General features: G+C 44.5%; 3 protein-coding genes and 1 pseudogene across 5 annotated transcripts; 2 read left to right on the forward strand and 2 right to left on the reverse strand.

Annotated features, from left to right (window-relative positions):
- The first annotated feature begins 113 nt into the window (after positions 1-113).
- Positions 114-8,399, forward strand: LOC128429954 (C-type lectin domain family 10 member A). 3 transcript variants are annotated; one of them, XM_053415853.1, is made up of 12 exons: positions 115-271; positions 436-501; positions 593-700; positions 859-957; positions 1,200-1,298; positions 1,655-1,711; positions 6,375-6,473; positions 6,873-6,929; positions 7,260-7,352; positions 7,455-7,609; positions 7,884-7,993; positions 8,107-8,399. In XM_053415853.1, the coding sequence occupies exons 1-12, from the start codon at positions 178-180 to the stop codon at positions 8,261-8,263; spliced, it is 1,194 nt and encodes a 397-aa protein (XP_053271828.1). In that variant the 5' UTR covers positions 115-177; the 3' UTR covers positions 8,264-8,399. The 3 variants fall into 3 exon arrangements, with proteins under 3 accessions (XP_053271830.1, XP_053271828.1, XP_053271829.1); XM_053415855.1 differs by lacking the exons at positions 6,375-6,473; positions 6,873-6,929; positions 7,260-7,352; ... (1 more) ...; positions 7,884-7,993; positions 8,107-8,399 and adding exons at positions 2,030-2,122; positions 2,237-2,391; positions 2,662-2,771; positions 2,906-3,884 and having other exon boundaries at positions 114-271; XM_053415854.1 differs by lacking the exons at positions 115-271; positions 436-501; positions 593-700; ... (1 more) ...; positions 1,200-1,298; positions 1,655-1,711 and adding exons at positions 5,284-5,442; positions 5,607-5,672; positions 5,764-5,871; positions 6,073-6,171.
- A 2,186-nt stretch (positions 8,400-10,585) lies between these two features.
- On the forward strand, positions 10,586-12,737 carry LOC128429964 (asialoglycoprotein receptor 1-like; annotated as a pseudogene).
- A 200-nt stretch (positions 12,738-12,937) lies between these two features.
- On the reverse strand, positions 12,938-19,090 carry si:ch73-71d17.2 (RPA-related protein RADX). The gene is given in 19 exon segments (XM_053415831.1): positions 12,938-13,988; positions 14,119-14,253; positions 14,326-14,589; positions 14,687-14,730; positions 15,030-15,080; positions 15,165-15,418; positions 15,627-15,751; positions 15,845-16,018; positions 16,145-16,249; positions 16,487-16,612; positions 16,801-16,892; positions 17,107-17,215; positions 17,332-17,488; positions 17,651-17,817; positions 17,943-18,196; positions 18,282-18,471; positions 18,732-18,843; positions 18,984-19,058; positions 19,061-19,090. Coding segments are annotated over 19 exon segments (2,589 nt in total). The 3' UTR covers positions 12,938-13,863.
- Positions 19,091-19,776: 686 nt separating this feature from the next.
- ift46 (intraflagellar transport 46 homolog (Chlamydomonas)) lies at positions 19,777-22,364 on the reverse strand. The gene is made up of 5 exons (XM_053415864.1): positions 21,875-22,364; positions 20,896-21,203; positions 20,717-20,810; positions 20,406-20,537; positions 19,777-20,281 (listed from the first exon to the last, which is right to left on the reverse strand). The coding sequence occupies exons 1-5, from the start codon at positions 22,001-22,003 to the stop codon at positions 19,907-19,909; spliced, it is 1,038 nt and encodes a 345-aa protein (XP_053271839.1). The 5' UTR covers positions 22,004-22,364; the 3' UTR covers positions 19,777-19,906.
- Positions 22,365-22,563: the final 199 nt, after the last annotated feature.

Raw genomic sequence — 22,563 nt, forward strand, 5'->3', positions numbered from 1 at the left:
TTTTTTCTTATAAAGTATAGACTATAGTTCTCAGAGGTTGATATAAACCTAAAGAGTCCTCAATTGGTTAAATTGAGGAAGTCAGTTTTAGTCTCAAATAAAACAGGAAGGGCTGATTAATATTCAAAGCAAACTAATGATGCAGAACGAGGAAAGCTGTGAACTTTTAGTGAAGTGATGAGTGGACGGTTTCATATAAACGAAGAGAAGAAGACAAGTCCTCAGAAAACAACCAGATTCTTCTTCATCCAACTTCAACAAGTGAGGAAACGTAAATATGATTCATTTTTACATCTGATTCCTTTTAATTTATCTCAAATGTAAAATCAAACTGTTTCAGTAAAAACTACGATATTTGATTCTGAGCTGGAAAACAAAATGTAGAAATAGAATCAGGTTTATATTTGAGTAACTGTCGTTGTCCTCATCTTAAAGAGACAGAGACGATGATACGTCACCTGCGCATGAAGGAACAAGACGAGAGCGTCCAATGGGCTGACGGTATGTTTCACTGGAAAAACATTAAACACAAAACAACAACCTGACTGATGAAGTGATGAACTGTCTCTCTCTCTGTCTGTCTGTCTGTCAGAGCCTCAGCCTGTCCCTGTCTCAGGTGTCTCCAGGTTGAGACGTTGGATAGTTCCTGCTGTCTCAGTGACAGTCATCCTGGTTCTGATCATTAATCTGGGAGTTAGCTGTGAGCACACACACATTAATTAAGTGCATAAATTAAATGATCATATAAATTTAGCAGGAAATACAAGTAAGATGCATTAAGATTCTGAATGAATCTGATTTGTTTTTTCTTTTTGTGGAATAATTATTGTGTGTGTTTGTGTGTTTGTGTGTTATCAGATGTGACGACGTCATATCGTCTGTGGTCTGTAGAGACGAGAGTTTCCAACCTGAGCAACGTTATTGAGACACTTAGCGCCTCACTGCAGAACGCTCAAGGTGACTGACACACACACACACACACAGACACACAAACACACACACACACATACACATTAATTAAGTGTATAAATTAAATGACCATGTCAACTTTGCAGGAAATACAAGTAAGATGCATGAGGAATCTGAATGAATCTGATTTCGTTTTTCTTTTTATGGAATAATTATTGTGTGTGCTGTGTGTGTGTGTGTGTGTGTGTGTGTGTGTGTGTGTGTGTGTGTGTGTGTGTTTGTGTTATCAGATGTGACAACGTCAAATCGTCTGCGGTCTGTAGAGACGAGAGTTTCCAACCTGAGCAACGTTATTGAGACACTTAGCGCCTCACTGCAGAACGCTCAAGGTGACTGACACACACACACTAACACACACACAGGTCAGGTATGGTTCCATTTGTACAAGGAGTAAAAAAAAACAATAAATGTGAAAAATACAAACCTCCGTTGCGATTTATATTATTCAATCAAGGTCAAGATAAGACAAAGTCAATTAAGTTCATTATTTAATGTCAATGAATTGGTGATTTTTTATGCTTCTCCATTGAAAACCTGCTTAGTGTGAGTCCAAGTGTGAACTGATCATGTGAAATCTGATAAAGAATCTTGAAACAGATGAGTTAAAAGTTGATGGATAAAAATAAATGAAATGTAACTGTGTAACCGAAGCAACAGATTGACAGTTTCCTGTGCTCTGTTCCAGAATCTGCTGAAGAAGCTCAGCGGCTGCATTCTGCTGTGGAGGACCGGCTGACCTCAGGTATCACTAGATCTAAATGCACCTCTGTATTTGTTCACACTTCAGGATTATTCAGGGCTTGCTGACACGCCACCTCCTCTGACTAGATTTCCAGCAGCTGAATATCTAGACCAGTAAACAACCAGTACTGCCAATCAGAGCAGGACGAGGGGACCAGACCTAGTCGGGGGTTTCTCCTGGTTAAAGATTGTATAGTCCGACTGTGTAACTCCCGCTCACATGACAGGAAGCCACGCAGAGTGAATCTTTCATTACTGACTGTTAGCTAACTATGTGCATGTGTGTGTGTGTGTGTGTGTGTGTGTGTGTGCGCGTTAGTGTTGGAGGAGTTGAAAAAGCTGTCGGCCATTGACTCTCTGAGCAGGAGTCCTACTTCGATGAAATGTTCCCTCAAACAAATCATCAACGACAGTACGTCCATTAATCACATTATTAACATTTGACTGCACAAGACACATATTCACACCCATGTTCCTGTCTGTGAACCTGTCTGTGGACCTGACTGTGGACCTGTCTGTCTCGCAGGCTCAGGGTTGGATGGTTGTTGTCCTCCTGATTGGAAACTCTCTGGCTTGAGTTGTTATTTCTTCAGCCGTTCCCCTTTGTCCTGGAATGATTCCAGAGCCTGGTGTGAGGATCAAGAATCTCACCTGGTCATACTCTCCTCGGACAGGGACTGGGTAAGTCCATTTGTCTGTTAAGGGCAGATGGATGCCGCACCTTGTTAATCCATATGAAACCAACTGATTTGAGAACATGCACGATACAAATAAAATGTTATGTATGATTGATTGATTGAACCGATGCTGACCACAGGCTGGTTTTGAAGTCATGTAGGTGAGACAGTAAGACGACCTGGTCTGTACTTGAGATACTCACAAAGACTACGGTGTCATCTGCGTAAAGACAGACTATACATTGTTGATTATAGAAACTTTGTCTCTGTCCAGGACTTCGTGACCCGTCACAGTGTTCCTGATTTTTTCTGGGTGGGTCTCAGTGATTGGAGAACTGGAATGTGGGAGTGGGTGGACCAGACTCCGTACTCCATGGACAGCAGGTAGACTCTCAGTTTGAGTTTCTCTAACAACAACAACAACAACTGCTGCATTTACATTAAAGCAAAACATTGACAACATTCAGGCAAACATATAGAAAGTATGATACGTGTTTGTTGTTGTGTGTGGTTTCCAGACGGTGGGGACCGGGTCAGCCTGACAGCTGGACCGGTCACGGCCTCGGGCCCGGAGATGAAGACTGTGCTCACCTGCACAGGGACGGACGCCTCAACGACCGGCACTGCATTCATCAGATGCGGTTCATCTGCCAAAAGCTCAGCGGTGACCCTTGAGCATCCGCCCCGGCTCCGCCCACACGCGTGTTCACAGATCAAAAACTAGAACTAGAATTATCAGTGACGAGCGGCTGTCAGAACCAAATATAAACCAGAACCAAAGATGTCTGACGTTATAATAAACAATTTGGAAAATAAGTGTTTTCCTCCCTTTTGTACAAAATGCAGTGGAGTACACAAAGCTGCCAACTTGAAAGACGAGGAGGTTCCTCCGCCCCTCGCCTGCATGTTCTCCACATGTTGTTGCTGCTGCTCCACATTAGAAACACTATGTGTTTTTCTCTGTCAATCTCGAGTTTCAAGTCTTCAACACAGGATGTTCATTTTGTAAATTATGGTCTATTTAGAGTCAAATAGAGCATAAAGCTAGTGTTGGCGAGATGAAGCAGTGACGATTTCCATCCAATTGGTTCACTCATGGGCTGAAGCATCATGGCGCTTCATTTGCTCTACTGCATCATCAATTGGACAATACATGTAAAACAGGCAGAGTGATTATAATGACACCATGGCTTTGGTGTGTGAATTTGAATTGATTAAATGAATGAATGATGTTTGTGATGCCAATACATACATTATGAACTCATTAATATGGTGTCTGTCTTTAAGATACAATGGCGGGGTCAAAAGGGAAAGTGGAAACAAATTGGGCAGAGGGTTGTGATGTGAGTGTGCTTGTGTGACTTGGGACAACATGTTACATAAAATAGGGACATTTTATACATTTTTATTGAAAAATAACATCTTTTCCACAGTGCTGGGTTACAGGCGGTTTATTTTTTATGCAAAAAAATGTGCAATAAACTCCCTAGTCCACAATGTGATAATTTTTCTGAACTGTCAGATAAAAGCAGTAAAAGGCGTAATACGACATGAAGTCGAGCAAACGTGTGTAAAATTGGGGATGTAGTGTAATTTCAATAAAAAAATTAAAAAAGATCCAAAGAGCAACCAGATCTAAAATCACCACAACACCACAGGGGGAGTTACAGGCATTTTATCTATTTCCAAACTGTGCTCTAACTGGTGCAGACTGCCGGCACAAGGAAACAGGATGGTTAGTTAAGAGCTCCTATTTATTTGCCTCAAATTACTCAACTTAAAAAGGGAAAATTAAACCCAACTAATCAAGTTCAAATGTTCAACAGGAAGAGGATGCTCAGCTGGAGGGTGGAGTCGCTCTCTGGCAGATCTTCCTCCTCACGTCAGCGCTCGGTCAAAGGTTCACAGTTTCCTAGCTCAGCGTTCTCCACAGTCCACCCAATGAGCCGCTCTCATGGGATTTATAGAAACAACCATCGATCAGTTTACTTTGACTGCAGATTGAAAATACCTGACTCCTGTGCTGTGGAAGAGTCTTAAGCTCCGCCTTCCCCTGTGGGAGGGTCCCTAATGCACTGCACAATGAACCTGATATACTCAAACAAAAAAGAATGAAAACATGCAAAGTCAAATGTGCTACTGCAAACACCAGACATATTTCGAAGTAGAGGCAATCATCTCCCCTGCTCATCTCAATCTTAGCACAAAGATTGAAAGCAGCAGGAAACAGGTAGAAAAAGATATCGGTTACTTTCACTGCTCATGGGTTTGACTGAAGTAAAGTATTAGAGCACTGAAGTTTATTCAGTTTGTTCCGACCTGATTTTGTTGTTAATATCAATGTTGACCTTTGCTCTGGAGCAGCAGTGGTCACATTTTACTAGAAGTTTCATTTCAGTTTGTGAACTTCTGTTTTCTCAGAAAACACAAAGATTCTGCTGAGGGTTTAAATTTAAGAGGTTTTAGTATTTCACAATAAACAGGAAGTGTTGATGAATACCATAGGGGTACTACACTACTCGGCCAGTCAGGCACTGGAAACCATAGGGGTACTTTTACTCTGATTACTCCAGTGCTATACCTGACAGGACACTGAACTGCATCTGTGAGATAAATTAATAAATACAAATAAAAAGAGCGCTTCTATTTTTTTTTGCTGATTATTATGTCATATATCATTTCACAGTTGTTTCTAATAGAAAACATGTATATATATATATATATATATATAACCTACATATAAGTGTGTGTAGATATACATTTACATATATAGAGATTTTGTCTTATATAGTATATCCTATAGTTCTCAGAGGTTGATATAAACCCAAAGAGTCCCCAAATGGTTGAATTGAGGAAGTCAGTTTCAGTATCAAATAAACCAGGAAGTGTTGATTAATTGAAAAAAATCATTTGAGACTAAAGATGCAGACACGAGAAAAGCTGTGAACTTTTAGTGAAGTGATGACTGAACTGTTTCATATAAAAGCAGAGAAGAAGAAAAGTCCCCAGAAAACAACCAGATTCTTCTTCATCCAACTTCAACAAGTGAGGAAACGTAAATATGATTCATTTTTACATCTGATTGTTTTTAATTTATCTTAAATGTAAAATCAAACTGGTTCAGTAAAAACTACGATATTTGATTCTGAGCTGGAAAACAAAATGTAGAAATAGAATCAGGTTTATATTTGAGTAACTGTCGTTGTCCTCATCTTAAAGAGACAGAGACGATGACATGTCACCTGCGCATGAAGGAACAAGACGAGAGCGTCCAATGGATTGACGGTATGTTTCACTAGAAAAACCTTAAACATAAAACAACGACCTGACTGATGAAGTGATGAACTGTCTCTCTCTCTGTCTGTCTGTCTGTCAGAGCCTCAGCCTGTCCCTGTCTCAGGTGTCTCCAGGTTGAGACGTTGGATAGTTCCTGCTGTCTCAGTGACAGTCATCCTGGTTCTGATCATAAACCTGGGAGTTAGCTGTGAGAACAAACACATTAATTAAGTGCATAAATTAAATGATCATGTCAATTTATCAGGAAATAAAAGTAAGATGCATTATGAATCTGAATGAATCTGATTTGGTTTTTCTTTTGTGGTATAATTATTGTGTGTGTGTGTGTGTGTGTGTGTGTGTGTGTGTGTGTGTGTGTGTGTGTGTGTGTGTGTGTGTGTGTTATCAGATGTGACAACTTCAAATTGTCTGAGGCCTCTGGAGACGAGAGTTTCCAACCTGAGCAACATTATTGAGTCACTTAGCGCTTCACTGAAGAACGCTCAAGGTGATTGACACACACCGACACACACAAACACACACATACACACATTTATTAGGTGTATAAATTAAATGACCATGTCAATTTTGCAGAAAATACAAATAAGATGCATTATGAATATGAATTAATCTGATTTAGTTTCTCTTTTTATGGAATAATTATTGTGTGTGTGTTTGTATGTGTGTGTGTTTGTGTGTGTGTGTTATCAGATGTGACAACGTCAAATCGTCTGAGGTCTGTAGAGAAGACAGTTTCCAACCTGAGCAACGTTATTGAGACACTTAGCGCCTCACTGCAGAACGCTCAAGGTGACTGACACACAAACACACACACACACACACACACACACACACAAACACACATGGGTCATGTATGGTTCCATTTCTGCAAGGAGTAGAAAACAAGAAATGTAAAAAACACAATTGTCTGTTGCAATTTATATTATTCAACCAAAGTCAGGATAAGACAAAGTCAGTTAAGATCATTATTTAATGTGATTAATGGTTTTGATCATTGTAGATTTTTTATGCTTCTCCATTGAAAATCTGTTTTTGAGCTGCTTAATGTGAGTTCAAGTGAGAACTGATCCTGGGAAATCTGATAAAGAATCTTGAAACATATGAGATAAAAGTTGAGGGATAAAAATTAATTAAATATCAGTGTGTAACCGAAGCAACAGATTGACAGTTTCCTGTGCTCTGTTCCAGAATCTGCTGAAAAAGCTCAGGTGCTGCATTCTGCTGTGGAGGACCGGCTGACCTCAGGTATCACTAGATCTAAATGCACCTCTGTATTTGTTCACACTTCAGGATTATTCAGGGCTTGCTGACATGCCACCTCCGCTGACTAGATTTCCAGCAGCTGAATATCTAGACCAGTAAACAACCAGTACTGCCAATCAGAGCAGGACGAGGGGACCAGACCTAGTCGGGGGTTTCTCCTGGTTAAAGATTATATAGTCCGACTGTGAAACTCCCGCTCACATGAAAGGAAGTCGCGCAGAGTAAATCTTTCATTACTGACTGTTAGCTAACTGTGTGTGTGTGTGTGTGTGTGTGTGTGTGTGTGTGTGTGTGTGTGTGTGCGTGCGTCAGTGTTGGAGGCGTTGAAGCAACTGTCGGCGATTGACTCTCTGAGCAGGAGTCCTACTTCGAACAATTGTTCCCTCGAACAAATCATCAACAACAGTACGTCCATTAATCATATTATTAACATATGACTGCACAAGACACATACTCACAACCATGTTCCTGTCTGTGAACCTGTTTGTGGACCTGTCTGTCTCGCAGGCACAGGTTTGGACGGTTGTTGTCCTCCTGATTGGAAACCCTCTGGCTTGAGTTGTTATTTCTTCAGCAGTTCAGCTTTGTCCTGGAATGATTCCAGAGCCTGGTGTGAGGACCATGAATCTCACCTGGTCATACTCTCCTCGGACAGGGACTGGGTAAGTCCATCCATCTGCCGGTTAAGGGCAGATGAATGCCGCACCTTGTTAATCCTTATGAAACCAACTGATTTGAGAACATGGTCTATACAAATAAAATGTTACTGAAGATTGATTGATTGAACCGATGCTGACCACAGGCTGGTTTTGAAGTCATGTAGGTGAGACAGTAAGACGACCTGGTCTCGACTGGAGATACTCATATAGACTACGGTGTCATCTGCGTAAAGACAGACTTTAAATTGTTGATTATAGAAACTTGGTCTTTGTCCAGGACTTCGTGACCCGTCACACACGTTCTAATTTTTTCTGGGTGGGTCTGAGTGATTGGAGAACTGGAATGTGGGAGTGGGTGGACCAGACTCCGTACTCCATGGACAGCAGGTACACTCTCAGTTTACATTATTTACATTAAAGCAACATTCACAACATTCAGGCAAACATATATAAAGTATGATATGTATTCACAGATTGTTTATGTGTCATGTGGTTTCCAGACAGTGGCGACCTGGTCAGCCTGACAACTGGACCGGTCACAGGCTCGGGCCCGGAGGCGAAGACTGTGCTCACCTGCACAGGGACGGCCGCCTCAACGACCAGCACTGCTCCATAAAGATGCAGTACATCTGCCAAAAGCGCAGCGGTGACCCCTGAGCAAACCGCCCCGGCTCCGCCCACACGCGTGTTCACAGATAGAAAACCTAGAATTATCAGTGACGAGCGGCTGTCAGAACCAAATATAAACCAGAACCAAATATGTCAGACGTTATAATAAACAGCTGGAAAATAAGTGTTTTCCTCCCTTTTGTGAATTTGAATTGATGAAATGAATGAATGATTGTTTGTGTCGCCGATACATAAATTATGAACTCATTAATATGGTATCTGTCTTTATGATACAATGGCGGGGTCAAAAGGTAAAGTGAAAACAAACTGGGCAGAGGGTTGTGATGGGAATGTGCTTGTGTGACTAAGGACAACATGTTACATAAAATAGAGACATTTTATTGAGAAATAACATCTTTTCCACAGTGCTGGGTTTCAGGCGGTTTCTTTTCTATGGAAACAAACGTGTAATAAAGTCCCTAGTCTACAAAATGTGAGCTGGGGGGGAGGGCATTGCGTTTTGCTGCCCCTTTTATTTCGTATCGCACGCCAAACCCACATCAAACCACAGAGGACACATCACTACATAAAGCACTGTATGTGTTGGGGCCTGGATACCGATATCACAGTGATTGACACATCAGATACACCCCGCCCCAAAAATGAATTTAAATCCTAGAATGATTTATTCACTACTCAGGTTTTTGTGCTACAAAAACAATTTAGAGCTGGAGATCAAATCACAGAAGTACCGTCATTCTAAGCTGATGCAGATATGAGTGACGGTCGGCTCCATGCACTGCATGCTACTAAGAACATAAATGCTTAAGCTTGACGCTAAATTATTCCTGAAATTAACTTTTCTTTTACCACCTGTAACAAATAATCTACTGCAAAGTAAAACCTCTCAGTAGAGACGGTATCTGTTATGTGGGTTGAATGTGGTCAAGTTGCAGAAGTCAGATGATTAGACTTAGGCTCAAAGACCTGTAGCAGACGATGCGTTGATTTATTAGGCAATAAATTGGACTTAAAGCTTGTATCGTGGAAAATGAGGGGAGTCAGTTGTACCACTTGTATCTTAATGAATATACTCAGAAGCAACACGGTGACATGTTTGGTTTATTTTCAGTATCGAAGCTGAACATCTTCATGTTCTGTGTGAGACTAAACGTGTTCACAGATTGTTTATGTGTCATGTGGTTTCCAGACGGTGGCGACCTGGTCAGCCTGACAACTGGACCGGTCCATCCTCGGGCCCGGAAAGGAAGACTGTGCTCACCTGGACTGGGAGGGCCGCCTCAACGACCTGCACTGCTCCGAACAGATGCGGTTCATCTGCCAAATGCTCACCAGTGCCCCCTGAGCAAACTGCCCCGGCTCTGCCCACATGCGTGTTCATAGATAAAAAACATAGAATTATCTGAAGTAGAGAACATCAGTGACGAGCGGCTGTCAGAACCAAATATAAACCAGAACCAAAGATGTTTGACGTTATAATAAACATTTTGGAAAAGAAGTTTTTCTCCCTTTTGTACAAAATGCAGTGGAGTACACAAAGCTGCCAACTTGAAAGACGAGGAGGTTCCTCCGCCCCTCGCCTGCATGTTCCCCACATGTTCCTGCTGCTGCTCCACATTAGAAACACTATGTGTTTTTCTCTGTCAATCTCGAGTTTCAAGTCTTCTTCATCACAGCAGGATGTTCATTTAGAAAATTATGGTCTAGTTAGAGTCAAATAGAACATAAAGCGAGTGATGGCGAGATGAAGCTTCATGAAACATTGACGCTTTCCCTCCATTGGTCTAATCATGGGCTGAAGCTTCATGGTGCTTCAAAAGGGAGAGTGGAAAGAAATTGGGCAGAAGGTTGAGATGTGAATGTGCTTGTGTGACTGGGGACAACATGTCACATAAAATAGGGACATTATATACATTTTATTGAAAAATAACATATTTTCCATATTTCCATATCCATATTTCCAATTGCGTTTCGCTGCCCCTTATATTTCAAATCACTAGAGGACACATCACTAGAGGACACATCACTACATAAAGCACTGTATGTGTTGGGGCCTGGATACCGATATCACAGTGTGATTGACAGCTAGTGCAGTCCAATGGGAGCAGGTGTAGGTGCTGGTGGGCGTGCAGTGTCTTCAAGCTCTCAGTCAGGCTCCACCCCCAGCTCCTCCAAATATGGTTACTTCTGTTTTCAAAAACAACATGATGGAGGTGGACAAAATGGCTTCAAAATGGAGGCCATGTGTTCAGCAGAGACGTCCAGAGGGAACAGGGAGGTTCAGAGTGTCCGTCCTCCAGCTGCAACACGATGACACAGGACGTCACGCTCACACTCACACTCACACACACACACACACACACACACACACAGTTTTCCTGTTCAAAGTGCGTTTGCTGGTCAATGACCTCTCGGCTGGTGTTTGGACTCTAACAGTTAGTCCGGCTTCATCGCAGAGAAGAAGAAAGAAGACACACGAGGTGGGGAGACATCATCATGACTACTGAATACCACGACAATGGTGAAGAGGACAACAGCTCGTTCTGGAACAAAGGTACCTGTCTTTCTGTCCAACTGTCCTTCTGTCCAACTGTCTGTCCAGCTGTCTACACATGTGTCTGTAGTATGAAGAAAACTGTTCACCTTCCTGAATATAAAATAAAAAGAGTCCGTCTGTCCATCCGTCTCCGTCCCTCTCTCTACCTGTCTGTCTGTCAGAGCCTCGACCTGTCTACTTCTCAGGTGTCTCCAGGTTCAGACGTTGGTTGTACCCTGCCCTGGCAGCGACAGTCATCCTGGTTGTGATCATAGCACTGGGAGCTAGCAGTGAGCACACACACACACGCACACGCACACGGTAGTTCTTATGACACTTTGTGCAATCGTTTCGTGTTTCTGATCAGTTTGGTTTCAAACGTCGATTTTTGTCCCTGTTCAGACGCGGCGACGTCAAATCGATTGTGGTCGGTGGAGAAAAGTGTTTTGAATGTGACTGACTCCGTGGCCGTGGCTCAGCAGCTCAGTGCAGGTAACACACCTGCTGTCGTGCTGTCGATCAGGGGATGGGATGTCAGAGCTGATGATGTCAGAGCTGATGATGTCAGAGGTGATGATGGACAGTAGGGTTCTTCTTCTCTTCCTCCAGACGCGGCCGCAGACGTTCGCCGGCTAAAGTTTTCTGTGGAGAACAACAAGGACCAGCTGACGTCAGGTGTCTCACACACTGCAGATCAGCCATTCCTCCAACAGCAACATCAAGAATCCCTCATGATAACGTGTGTTTGTGTTTGTGTGTGTGTGTGTGTGTGTTTGCTCAGTGTCAGAGGCCCTGAAGCAGCTCTCGACCCTGGACACTCTCAGCAGGACAGTTACTGAACTGAAATGTTCCCTCGAACGCTTCATCAGCAACAGTAAACCAACACTGACCACACCTCCATCTTTGCTCTCCTCAAATTTTGGACTTTTTCCCCAAACACTGTAACTCTTGCATCTAAATGTGAAGCCTCAGATTTCTTCTGTGTGTCTCTCAGCTACACAGGTGGAAGGCTGTTGTCCTCTGGGTTGGGATAAGTTCGAGTCCTCCTGTTATTTCTTCAACAAGGTGTCCAAGAGCTGGCACGCTGCGAGAGACTGGTGCAACGAACATCAATCGCACCTGGCCATACTCATCACTGACGAGGAGTGGGTGAGACTGCCTGCCGGAGCTGGTTTAAAAAAACAACTTTTAAATAAACAGCTTCAAATGTGTAAAGTTAGACATTAACTTCAGGCCTGACACGAAAGATCTTGTCATATTGTTTACGTGTAGCTTTAGCAATAGACCGAGCACAGGTCCTTGTGGGACTCCGTCACCAACATTGCGACAGAGTTCATGTAGTTCTGTGAATGTGTCTCTCTGGTCCAGGACTCTGTGATCGCGAGGAGCAGAGGTACCTTCTACTGGATAGGTCTGACCGATGAGAGAACAGGAAACTGGGAGTGGGTCAACCAGACGCCGTACGTCATGAACCGGAGGTGAGCTGAACATTTGGCTTATTTCAGGAATATGAGGATCTTTATCCAAAATGGGGACGTTTCAGAGATGGAAACTGAAAAGTATTTAACATTTAACTTCTAGATACAAAATCACAGGAAATGTCTTCAGGTGGAAAACAACACAAACATTACAAGCGATTTCTAGGACAGTAGAGGTTTTTTATAACATTGTGTTAAAAGGAGTAACACAAGCCCACCTGTGTGTTTCCAGACGGTGGAGGCCTGGTCAGCCGGACAGTTGGACTGCACACAATTTAGGTCCTGGAGACGAGGACTGCGCACATCTCCACAGCGACGGACGCCTCAACGACCTACACTGCTCCAGCCCGATGCGCTTTATCTGCCAGAGACACAGCCAGCACAGCTGAAGAGGCCTCCTCCGCTCAGGCTGCGTCTTGATGCTGCTCACATCACGTAGGCACAGATCCACTGAGTCATGAAGACGCCATTAAACAGTTGGATCCAACGAATCAGACTCGTCTGTCTTTCTTGCGTCAGTGACTGTGATTTGTTCACTTTTTGCTCCTGTGGACTCAAACATGATGCGATTTACAATTTGGTGATTAAAGGTCGAAGGTCAAGGATACTGCAACCTCACAAAGCAGGTTTTAAGGGCATAACTGAGGAATTCAGAGTTATGATATGAGAAAATACAAAACAGATGTATTAAAGAGTGAGGATACGACTTCCTTTATTAGACTGTAAAAGTTTAAGAACCGTTTTGAAGTTTTGAAGAAAACAGTGTGAAAGGAGCTGAAACCTTCAGTTTAAACACGAACAAAACTTTTAGTTAAAGTTAAAGAACAACTGGAACAAAATCCAGATGTAAGAACAGTGAAGACAACCACAAACTTTTTGGCAATAAAATGTCTATAAAACTTTCCTTTCTTTTGAATCACACAGAAGTTGAAGTGTCTGAACAGGAAACATGAAAACACGACCATGGTCAGAATAAGAATTTACAGAGTTTAGCCTGAAAATGTATAATTAATATATTAGTATTTAATCAAGTTTTAGTTAAAACATATTTTTTTACTGTAAATTTCAAGACTTTATGTCTCTTTTAAACATTCTCTTCACAAACAGATGTAAAATACTGAATTCTATTGTTTCTATACTTTTTAAACAATTGGTTGAGTGTTATTTTAAATGACTGTGTGAGTATTTTATATGACCCAATGTAAGTAAGTGATGTTACTAATATAATAATGATAATAATACCAATTCGGTGGCCTTTGCTTTTAAATACGTAAATTATTCATACGTAAACACAACACTTCTACTGTTCTCACATACTTCACATACTCCTACTATAAGTATTTTAGTAGTACACAAATGGCAGAGTTCCACTGACTTCTGGTTAAACTCCACAAAACAGCTGTGGATGAAGTCAGTGTTGTTTTTACAACAACTAACAACATTAAGTAAAGTGCTTCAGTGTCTGTCGTTATAAATAACTAGAAATACTTGAAATTATCCAATATCTGAACTTTAAGAACAATAAGTTATAAAAAAATGTTTTATCAGGCATCTGTGTGTTTGTATGTGTGTGTTTGCCTGCATGTGCGTGTGCGTGTGTGTGTGTGTGTGTGTCAGTTGGGCAGCTGAAACGCTCGGCTCAGGATGAGTTCAGTTCTGGTTCCCCCCAGGTGACACGCCTCCAGGACGCACACCAGCCTCTGATTGGTCAGTTGGGACGCCAAGACGATGAGGTCAGCTGAGAGGCAGAAAGAGAGAGAGGGTGAGTGACTGTGTGTGTGTGTGTGTGTGTGTGTGTGTGTGTGTGTGTGTGTGTGTGTGTGTGTGTGTGTGTGTGTGTGTGTGTGTGTGTGTGTGTGTGTGTGTACCTGGTGAAGGTGGAGGTCCATGTGAAGAGAAGGCTCCGTGGGATAAGATGGAGGTCCAGGTGTTGGGGTGAGGGAGGACGGGAGGAGAGGAATGAGGGAGGAAGACGACGTCGACCGACACAGAATCTGACAGAGCTGAAACACGTTATAGGTTATATACCGAATTTAACCGATTTCTATAGATGGATAAACAAGATGTGTGTGTACCTCTCAGTCTCAGTGTGTAGTAGTCATCGAAGGCGGGGTCAAACCTCCCAGGGTCCGCCCTCCCTCCCATCGCCACGACGACAGCCTGCTCCTTCCTGCTGGCGTGGTCGTAACGCATCGGCAGTGTCTCCTCGGCAACGGATGGGAAGTCGGGAAAGAGGGGAGCGGTGACGAAGGACGAGGCGCCATCTTCATCGCTGTCGTCCTCGTCTTCATCAGCGTTTGGGTTTTCTAGAAACTCCATGGAGGCTTCGAACAGGATGACTGCACAAAGAGGAAGAAGATTCACAATCATCACTTGCTCACATTTCATCTGACGCGTTAGTCACCAGAAGAAAAACATTGTGTAAAACACACACACCTGTGTTGTCGTTTTGTTCTGGCTGTAGTGTGACCCACGGGTGTCTGAGGGAACGAGACACAACAATATGTCATTTTCAGTTTTAATAACATTTATAGGAAAAGTTCAACATTTGGTTCGATCACCTGATGCTTCGTTAGACACCTGAACAACGTCAGTGTGCGTTCAGAGTGGCAGCAGGAGGAGGAGCTTTATTTTTGAATTTTATTTTCAGATAAAATGTTATTTCCATTCAACCCCTGAAGATAATTTCTGCTTTAAGTGGCCGTAAGAAAGAAAATGAAAAGACGCAGGTTCTGGTAAATAAAAATGTTTCCTGCTGAGTCGATCTGACAATGCTCACCTCCTCTTTGGAGTTTCAGGATGAAGCAGCAGTTTCCTCTTACACGACCTCCTGATGGAACAAACAGAACGACCGTGAACAACGAGCTCAACACCGACTCAGCTCCGACTCACAAATCATGTTTTCATGTCTCACGCTGCTCTGAGGTCCACAGGACGAGGCGCCAGCTGACTGAGGGCGGAGGACGGAGAGGATGGAGATAGAGACGAGGAGGAGGGGGAGAGAGGAGGTCTGAAGGAATGAGGGCTGGAGGGGAGAGGCTGGAGGGAGGAAGTGAAGGAGAGGGACGGAGAGGGAGACGGGTGAGAGGAGATGGTAAGGCGACGAGGGGAGGACAGGGAGGAGGAGCGAGATGCAGCTCTGTCCGTCCAGAGCAAAGAGCGGTCCTCCTGCAGGAGACGAGAGACGACAGGTGGTAAATTATCGGAAATACTTCTGTTATCTGTTTGACAAACATTTATTCAACGTCTACTTTTTTGTCCATCTGCTAACATGGAGGAGGCAGGGTATATGACCCTACTGCAGCCAGACACCAGGGGGCGCTCATGCTTATTTAGCGTGTTGTTACCATGGAGTGTGTACATGTTCAACAGTCACCTCTCCTCTGCGGCCGTATGCAACCATGGTTACTTTTGCCTGGATGCAGAAGGTGCGTCTCTCCCGATAACAGAGCTTCTCCAGCTCCCTCTGAAGCTCCGCCCCTCTGAGGAAACCTGGCTCACCTACAACACACACAAACACACACACACACACACACACACACTTTAGATAGAAGTTGACTTAAAAAAAAAAAACATTACTGATACGTAACCGACCTCTTCGATCCTTCATGTAAGTCTCCAGGGAGACCGGAGGAGGTGGGTACATGAAGAATCCTCCAATCAGAGCCCTGCTCAGCACCTGTCCGTCATCCTGGCTCCTCAGCCACTGAAGGAACTGGCGTACTGGCCGGAGTTTACGATAACTCATCTCTGAGTGGTGGCCCAGTCCTGACGAATCAACCAATGAGAGAAGCTCAATAAAGTGATGTTAGAGAATATGACCTGTGTAAAAATCTGAGGTTCGATCCATTTGTGTTATGCAAGTTTCTACCAGCAGGGGGAGGGGAGTGCTACCTGTGCAGTACACCTGAGTGTTGATGGTGTTTGTCAGGAAGCAGCCGCTGTGACTTTGATTTGCAGATTTGATCAACTTCAGTCTCGTACAAACGACCACAGACACTGAAACAGACACAGACATTCTTAAATGATGATGAGTACACTTATCTTACACAATATATGACTTTGTTTAATGTTAGTCCTGAGTCACAGACTTAAAAATAAAGATGGACGACATGACAGCGCCGCAAAAATGAAGGAATCACCACTGCACAGAATACACAGCTACGATTCCTGATGTGTTCCTCTGAACTTCACCCATTAGTCATGTCTGAAAAGGGCTTGTGTGTTTGGTCTTACATGGGTGGAGGTTGCGGTGTGTTTCAGGTTGAGACGTGGAGAAGAGCTTCACGTGGATTGGCTGATCGCTGGTCCCGTCCTCCAATCGCAGCCAGCGATACTCCAAAAGCTCCGCCCCTCGACCATCTGCCAATGAAAACACCAATTGCTGCTGTGTCTTTGTAAATGTGAAGGAAATAAAAACAATATATATTTTCGAGAAAAATTCCTACGATTGTTCGGTTGCAGAATTATTTTCTGTTGCTTGGCTAATCGATTAATCAGTGAAGAAATTATTAAAGATGTTTTGCAGGAGTAAACAGGACAACCCTCACCCTTGCTCCTGATTCGCTCTGCTCGTCCTGTGAATGTAAGCAGGCCAATCACATCACACTCAGCGCTGTGAGGAAGGTCCAGGAGATCCTTACTGAAAAACAGTGTGTGTGTGTGTGTGTGTGTGTGTGTTGGTATTACCATCTTTGTGAAGATCAAGTTCAGATTTACACAAAGTGAAGACAGTCAGACCAATGTGTGTTAGGTTGAGAGGTGGTTTGAGGTTGAGGTCAGAAGGAGGTCAGAGTACACGTGTGTGTGTGTGTGTGTGTGTGTGTGTGTGTGTGTGTGTGTGTGTGTGTTTGTACCTGTTGTAGAAGCTGTAGGTTGGTGCAGGTGGGAGATACTCGGGTGAAACTGAGGATTCTGGGAGAACAGATATCTGAGCAGCAGGATTCCTGCTGTTAACGCTGATCTCTGGACAGAACAACAGAGACAGAGGGACACGTCTGTCCTCACAGAACCGTAATATGGATACAAATGAGAAAAGAAAATTCCTCACATGACACTGAGACGGGTTAGTGAGTGTGTACCTATATCATCCAGCTCAGCCTGGTAATGCCGTTTGACTCGATAGCGTCTCAGGCTGATGACATCACCTGGCTTCAGATGATGATACCAGTCGACACACACACTGTTCCACAACACCACACACACACCTCCAGTCCGGTCGCACACCTCCAACACCGCCTGAACATAAAGAAAGTGTGGCGTTCCACAGGGATCAATCTCAGTTCCTCTTTTATTTACATAATTTACACAAAATAAAATGCCCCTTACTACTGTGTGTGTGTGTGTGTGTGTGTGTGTGTGTGTGTGTGTGTGTGTGTGTGTGTGTGTGTATTCACCGACCTTATAAGGACATTCACAGTTTCGGTCGGTTCTCCCATAATACATCAGGTGTGACTTGTTGATGATGCGTATGATCAGACGATGCTGGACGGCGCCCCTAGCCACGCCCCGATGACCAGACAGGAAGTGGTCACGCAGCTCGGACACCGTCACAGCAGGTCTTCGCCCTGAAGACACACAGGCACCCTCTTTATTTTACCATTTAAATCAAATATTCATTCCAAACTAACAAAAAAATGTTTAACTAAATCTATGTATTTATTATTAAAATGTAAAAAATGATTGGCTTCACCTTCCTCCTCCTCTTCTTCATCATCTCCATGCTCCGCCTCTTCCTCAGTGGGCGGGGCTTCCCTCCACACCTCCCCACTGTAGTCCACATTGTTCCACTGAGGGAGAAACACGCTCCTATTGGCTCTCAGAGGAACCAAAGGACCTGCAGCGTCTGAGGATCCAAACCAGGGCAGAGAGTCCACGTCCACATCAAACCTCCGGACTCCATCGTCCTCGTCGTCCCCTCTGACCTCCGCTCGCTCCAGTCGGTAGCTGCAGGCCCAGAGACATTGACCCTGATTTGTTATGACACACTGATATAGTCACCTGTCACTCACTCACCCCCTCACTCACTGACCTGTCTGTCTCCGCAGAGGCCCCGGGGCATGCTGGGTGCTGAGCGCTCATGGCGAGGGCGAAGGTGGCGTTGCGTAGCGTGGATCCCGGTCGCAGGACGTTCCTCTCCACCAGCCGGTTCAGACCAGGATCCAGAGTCACCTGAAGCCGGCAGTCTCCATCTGTCAGTGTGACGTCGTACAGGTCCTCACCTGGAGTGGACAGGGACAACGGGGACAACACAGAAGACAGGGACAACAGGGTTGATATTACTTCATCCAAGAAAGGAGCTGCATTAAAACATCCTCCTCTACTGTCACCATGTTTGTTGTTATCAGAGACTCTTGACTCTGTGTTGCCCTCTAGTGGATGTACGGAATTACAACCTGGCGCATGTAGGCAGGGACGGAATCGGACATGTGTCTTTCTGTTAACGAGCCACTATAACGGGTTTTATTCTGTGTGGTCTCACCGCTGAGCACCGCCTGGGGGAAGTAGACGGACGAGCCCTGGTCTCTGCTGTAGCGCTGCAGGTCCACCACGGACAGGAAGTCCCTGCAGACGGCGGGAGAGGACGAGGACTCCTGCGACACAAGACGAGGACAAATCAACCAAACACGAAACGGTCCGTGAACAAGGAGGAGACGGTGTGAAGCTGCTGACGTCGACAATCAGGCGTGTTACACACATGTTACACACATGTTATAGGAAAACAGGATCTGACCTGCTTGGGTCCGGACCTGGACCTGGACCGGGTCAGGGTTCTGTGGAGTACGCAGCCCGCAGCCGCCATGTTGGACAGACCGGATCAACAATAACAGTGCGGTGCATTGTGGGATTTATCTGTCAAATCACATCAAATCAAAATGTTTGATGTTAAATCAATTATATCTTTCTTCTTCTATTATTTTTTCCAAACCAGTTTAATAAAGACATTTGTTAGATTTATGTAAATATGTTCATTATAGTCTCATCATTTTAAACTGAACCTTAATGACATTAAACATGAATAAACTATTATCTGACCCACACTGAGCATTAACTTTACATTGATCAATCAGAAGTATTGATTGAATGTGTAAATATATCTAACAGAATAGTTAACAAATAACCTGATGAACAAAGATACACAAAGTCAAAGTTAAACAAACTTCTGACCTTTGAGCTGAATTCAAGGCGATGACATCATAGTTTAGAAACATACGCGACCTACCTCCTGTATTTAAAGTACACTTAACTACAATAAAGGGTTTATTCTAAACATGTCAGGATCATGTGAATTGTTGTTTGGGATTATTGATGCATCAGTTTAATGGTGACGAGTCGTTCCTGCTCAGGTGAAGAGGAACGACTCACCTGAGACCTCCCCCTGTCGCCTGCTCCTATTGGACAGTACTAGCTGGCAATCACATTGGTCTCAATGCCCCAACACATACTGTGCTTTATGGACCATCATTTCCTAAATGAACATGAGCTGTTTTGAAGAAGACTTGAAACGAGCTTAGAGTCAGAAGATGATCTTCAAAGCGTTTTATTGACATGATAAAGTTTATTTGACAGAATAAAGAGTGGAACACAGGAACAGTTCTGTCTGACACAGATGAGACCAGGTCAAAGGTTGTGACCTCCCCGCTCTCTGAACATGTGTCAGGTTTGTGTTCTGCGTGTGAAGTGCTGAGAGTCTCTGAACTCCAGGTAGAGGTTGAACAGCAGGTGCAGAGACTGGATCCTGTTGCTGTGCACGGGGACGTCCAGCAGGGCGCACACAAGGTCCACATACTGCATCAGGCTGCAGTTGAGGCGGGCGGGCGGCAGCTGGAGACGCGGCAGCTGGAGACGCCCCAGTAGCTCCTCCAGCTCGCCTGGCCACTCCTGCATCAGGCTGTCGATGTCAGGCATCGCGCGGCCATAGTGGACGCTCGCCGCTGGTTTGGAGCGGTGCAGCGCACTGATGCTCTCCACCCAGCTGTCCACCGCCCGAGGAATCGACTGAGGACTCGCCACACTCGTCACCTTCTTCAGCTGTGGACAGACAGACAGGACGAGGAAAGACGGGACAAGTGAAACAGGTGTATGAGTGTGTGTGAGTTGAAAATGTGTGTGCAGATATATTTGTGTATAAAGACGTGTGTATAAATATGTGTACCTCTGTGGCTCCGTGTTGTTTGGTTTCCTCAGACAGCCACAGCGACAGAACCGTGGGGTCAGACTGTTTCACACTGGGCTCGTCCAGAGCCAACAGACCCAGAGCGTCCGTGACCCCGTCCGGCCTCGGCACCTAAAGCATCACAAGTCACACTGAGGTCAGAGGTCACAGAAAGACGGACACACAGGGTGTATTTATTATTAAACAGTGTTTGGTGGGTTTTTACTTTCACAAGAAAAGTCCTTGTATCCAGCTCAGACTGGAGATAAACCTGGAGGAGGAAGTGATGTCATATCTACACAGCGACGTACCTTCAGGAAGGCGTCGATGTCGCCGACAGCTGGGATGAAGTCAGGGATGAAGGGTTTCAGACTGTGATCCAACTCAATGGACTGAGGAGTGTACCTGAAGGGACAGAGATGGACATCAACACTGAGACTTTTGAAAGGATTTACCTGAGAGTCAGGACCGCAGGCGCTGGTCGTCTCACCGTGTGATGTACTGGAACAGCTCTTTGACCTCGGTGCTCACAGGCAGGTTGGCGTAGTCGGCGGGGTCATACGCTCCCTCCGGAGCCTGCCCTGGTTCGTCGTCATCGTCTGTATCGTCTTCGTCAGAATCGTCATCCTCCTCCTCTTCATCCTCTTCCTCCTCTTCCTCCTCCTCGTTCGGACTGGCACCAGGCTGCCTACCGATTGGCTCTTTGGTCCGCTGAGGCTTTTGATCCTCCTCAAACTCATCACTGCTGCTGTTGGCAGACATCAGGCCACGCCCCTCCCGACTCCGCCTGGAGAATGACTGACAGGACAAATGACCAATCAGAATGTGACTGTGAGAACACTGTGGTCTTAAGACTATGAACAAACTGAACAGAACAAAGATCACCTCTGAGTGAAGATGCTTCACTCTGACATATTTTCTGCAGCTTAAACAAAGACTAAAAGAATCCTGAGGCAGTCTCAGCTGTCAATCATTACGTCTCAGCATGTTTCTATATAATCAAATAACTAATTAAAATGCCAATTAAGGAAATCCTTGTTTCAGAGTTTTCCCCTTTGTGACCTACGCGTCCTTTGACGACCGAATCGATCAGATCCTGAATTTAGACGCAGCTCACTTCTTAAAAGGTCACTTGGACCTCTGAGATTCACCATGTGACCTCTGGAGGGGCCCGAGCTCTATGTTGACAACTAGAGGACCAAACTGAATGTATACATAAGTAGAATGTATATTAATAATGATCGGATCAGGGATCAGTCATATCATTCACCAGTAACTGATGAGCGGAATATGTGAATCAGTTTAGCAGAAAACTTCACTCAAACGTAAATTTAGCTTTACAACAAATCTCATCTTCTTCAAACTGCTCATGTTTCTCTCTGGTTCACCCCCCATCCCCCCGGAGGCTCCTCGGGCGGACTGTTTGTCTCAGACAGCCGGGTCCTCGGGCCCCGGGCTCTGGATGTTACCTGACGCTGGCCGCGGGGAGTCGGGCTGGAGACGCTCGCCACCTCCTCGGAGTCGACCACCTCCAGGCTCTCGTCGTACGGCTGGTTTTCCAACCGGCGGGGGTCTGTCCTCCGGTCAGTCCGCTCCATAGGACACCGGGCGCTCACCGGGCAGCGCACATGTATCCACCGGGGACTCAACCGATTATCTCTCCGTTAAAACACCGACGATCTGCAGCTCGGACCGACTTCCTGTCCCGTTAGCTCCGTTAGCAACAGACGCTGTCGCTGGGCTAACACCAGCCGCCTCACAACAAACCGAACCGGAAGAGGTTTTAAATGGTCGGAAGCTGTAAACTCCGTGACTTCCGGTACTAAAACACAGCACAACTCTGGTTTGAACCCTTTAAACGTTAAATTACCGGAAGAACTCGTTTTTAAACTCGTCTCTTCGCTGTTAGCCTCCGCAGCTAACTCCACAACCAGCGGGTCCCGACGCGTCTCATGGCAACCGACCGCACAAAGCATCATGGGTAGTGTAGTCAAACTTTATGGAAAACATTTCTCACGTTTAAGAGTATTTTTCATTGAAAGTACTTATATTATAGATCATATCATATTTTTTAAGTGAGTATATTATACACAATTTGATAAAAGTTATACTATTGTATGTTTAATTATTTAAGTGTCATTAATATTCTTTATATACA

Source organism: Pleuronectes platessa, chromosome 23, assembly GCF_947347685.1.
Source record: "Pleuronectes platessa chromosome 23, fPlePla1.1, whole genome shotgun sequence".
Lineage (NCBI taxonomy): Eukaryota > Metazoa > Chordata > Actinopteri > Pleuronectiformes > Pleuronectidae > Pleuronectes > Pleuronectes platessa.

Coding starts and splice junctions, on each gene's coding strand:
- LOC128429954 (XM_053415853.1), top strand. CDS start 178: ATGAGTGGACGGTTTCATATAAACGAAGAGAAGAAGACAAGTCCTCAG. Junction 272..435: donor ACTTCAACAAGTGAGGAAAC/GTAAATATGATT, acceptor CTCATCTTAAAG/AGACAGAGACGATGATACGT. Junction 6,474..6,872: donor CTCACTGCAGAACGCTCAAG/GTGACTGACACA, acceptor GCTCTGTTCCAG/AATCTGCTGAAAAAGCTCAG.
- ift46 (XM_053415864.1), bottom strand. CDS start 22,003: ATGGAGCGGACTGACCGGAGGACAGACCCCCGCCGGTTGGAAAACCAG. Junction 21,204..21,874: donor CTCCCCGCGGCCAGCGTCAG/GTAACATCCAGA, acceptor TTGTCCTGTCAG/TCATTCTCCAGGCGGAGTCG. Junction 20,538..20,716: donor ACATCGACGCCTTCCTGAAG/GTACGTCGCTGT, acceptor GTGATGCTTTAG/GTGCCGAGGCCGGACGGGGT.